Below are 1687 nucleotides of genomic sequence, written 5' to 3'. Positions count from 1 at the left end.
TCACATGTTACTTTTTGGCATCACTTTGTAATGGAATCTTGTGTAAAGAGTTCAAGAGGATTTAGAGCTCAGTTAGCTTATTGAAAAGTCCGTCAGCTTGTTGAAAAGTCCGTCTTATATCTTATATTGGTGGGAGGAGGAAAATTGTCTCCTCCAAAAAATTCCTCTCATCGTTTTTATCAAGCGTCGGGGCCAACCCAACCTTGATACCAAAAATATCGAGTAGGTAATGGATCGAAAGGATTATTACCAAGGATACGGAAAAAACTCCGTCAAACCATAGTGTGAAGAAATGATGCAAGGTTAAGGGAAAAAAAATGGTGAAAGACCGAGTGAGTCGATCATGCGAGTATAAGAAAGCCATTTGAGGACGCTAAAGTAGGTATTCAAATTCAGAGGTTTGCGTTCTCCACGCAGGATTCAATCTCTGTGTCAGGACTCAGCCCTTGCAAACGAGCCCAGCTGCCCAGCAAGGCCTATTAGACGCTATCATGGCGGCAAACACATTTTTTATTTCCTTCATAGTAGCTGCTGCTCTCCTGGCAGCTAGGTGCTGGACGTGTTCTGCGGATCATTCCGGACATGCAACCTATTTTACCGATTACAGCGGTACTGAGCAACTTACTGTGCACCACGGTCGCTACCGTATTTAAGTAATTAAGCAAGATTAGATGGCCGTTGATGATGTCTCGTTTTTTGCAGAAATTGCGTGCTCCACCACGCTCCCCGCCAATAAACTTTTCGCCGCCGGCAGCAAGGCCATCTACGATGGCGGTGCTGCCTGCGGGAAGCACTACAAGATCTCGTGCACCGGAAGCGGCTGTAAGGGCAGCGGGTCCATCACCGTGAAGCTCGTGGACTATTGCCCTGGATGCGCCTCCAAGCAGTTCGACCTCTCGACGACTGCCTTTTCCAAACTCGCGGACCTAAGCGTAGGCGAGATCCACATCAAATACCACCAGTAAGCCCCCTAAACCTTAGGTTATCGGGAAAAATTAAGTAGACAACTTCGTCGAGGTGCACTTTTATGTTCCTGAATTAAACATTTTAAAAAAAATGCACGCCTTTTATTAAAGCATTTGGTGTTGATCAGGGAAATTATTGTATGCTTCCTAACTTGCTCATACCTCTCAATGCAGGGTCTGAAATGAAAAATAAGCTGGAGCATACCTACTCGAGGTCCATAAATAAATCCTATAAAAAGAAAAGCATTGTATTCTCTATGTTAGGACAGAATGGTGAAGTGCTCCTTGAATCTTGATAGATTGAGACTATTCTGGTATATGTGTGTGATATATAGCAAAGAGTAGATGCTATCTTACTCCTTAATATTCACCCTTTTAAGATGGCTTCTTATATTCTTCTCAAATAGTGTTCTACGCTAAGCCTAGACAGTTGAGTCTTACTCTAATGGTATGTACCTTGTTAGGAGCTTTCAAAGGTGCACGAGGTACACTAACCTAAGATTACTCTCATGCACATTTTTACTTGGCTTTTTTAAATTAGGTATGTTGGTGCTTGTTAAATTGATATACAACATCCTCTTTCACTACAAGACAATGCTGCCATACACGTGTTTCATACATGCGATAAATTACGAACGCGTGTATGGTCGCGCCTGTATTTGAATAGAATCGGGCGCGTGTATTTTAGCATTTAAGTTCGCGTGTATATTTGCATTTATTAA

At 42.6% G+C, this 1687-nt stretch overlaps 1 protein-coding gene across 1 annotated transcript; it reads left to right on the top strand.

Annotated features, from left to right (window-relative positions):
* The first annotated feature begins 368 nt into the window (after positions 1-368).
* Positions 369-1475, top strand: LOC147635419 (EG45-like domain containing protein). The gene is made up of 3 exons (XM_086802182.1): positions 369-609; positions 703-961; positions 1140-1475. The coding sequence occupies exons 1-3, from the start codon at positions 492-494 to the stop codon at positions 1144-1146; spliced, it is 384 nt and encodes a 127-aa protein (XP_086658308.1). The 5' UTR covers positions 369-491; the 3' UTR covers positions 1147-1475.
* The last annotated feature ends 212 nt before the right edge of the window (positions 1476-1687 follow it).

Source organism: Cibotium barometz, chromosome 9 (assembly GCF_041138505.1).
Source record: "Cibotium barometz isolate CiBa-2024 chromosome 9, ASM4113850v1, whole genome shotgun sequence".
NCBI lineage: Eukaryota > Viridiplantae > Streptophyta > Polypodiopsida > Cyatheales > Cibotiaceae > Cibotium > Cibotium barometz.
The sequence above is the reverse complement of the archived record's forward strand: the minus strand, read 5'-3'. Positions and strand labels throughout refer to the sequence as shown.

Bases quoted from the DNA above. Each gene is read 5' to 3' on its own strand.
- LOC147635419 (XM_086802182.1), top strand. From the start codon at position 492: ATGGCGGCAAACACATTTTTTATTTCCTTCATAGTAGCTGCTGCTCTC. The intron at 610-702 runs GTACTGAGCAAC...CGTTTTTTGCAG, and splicing joins CTATTTTACCGATTACAGCG to AAATTGCGTGCTCCACCACG.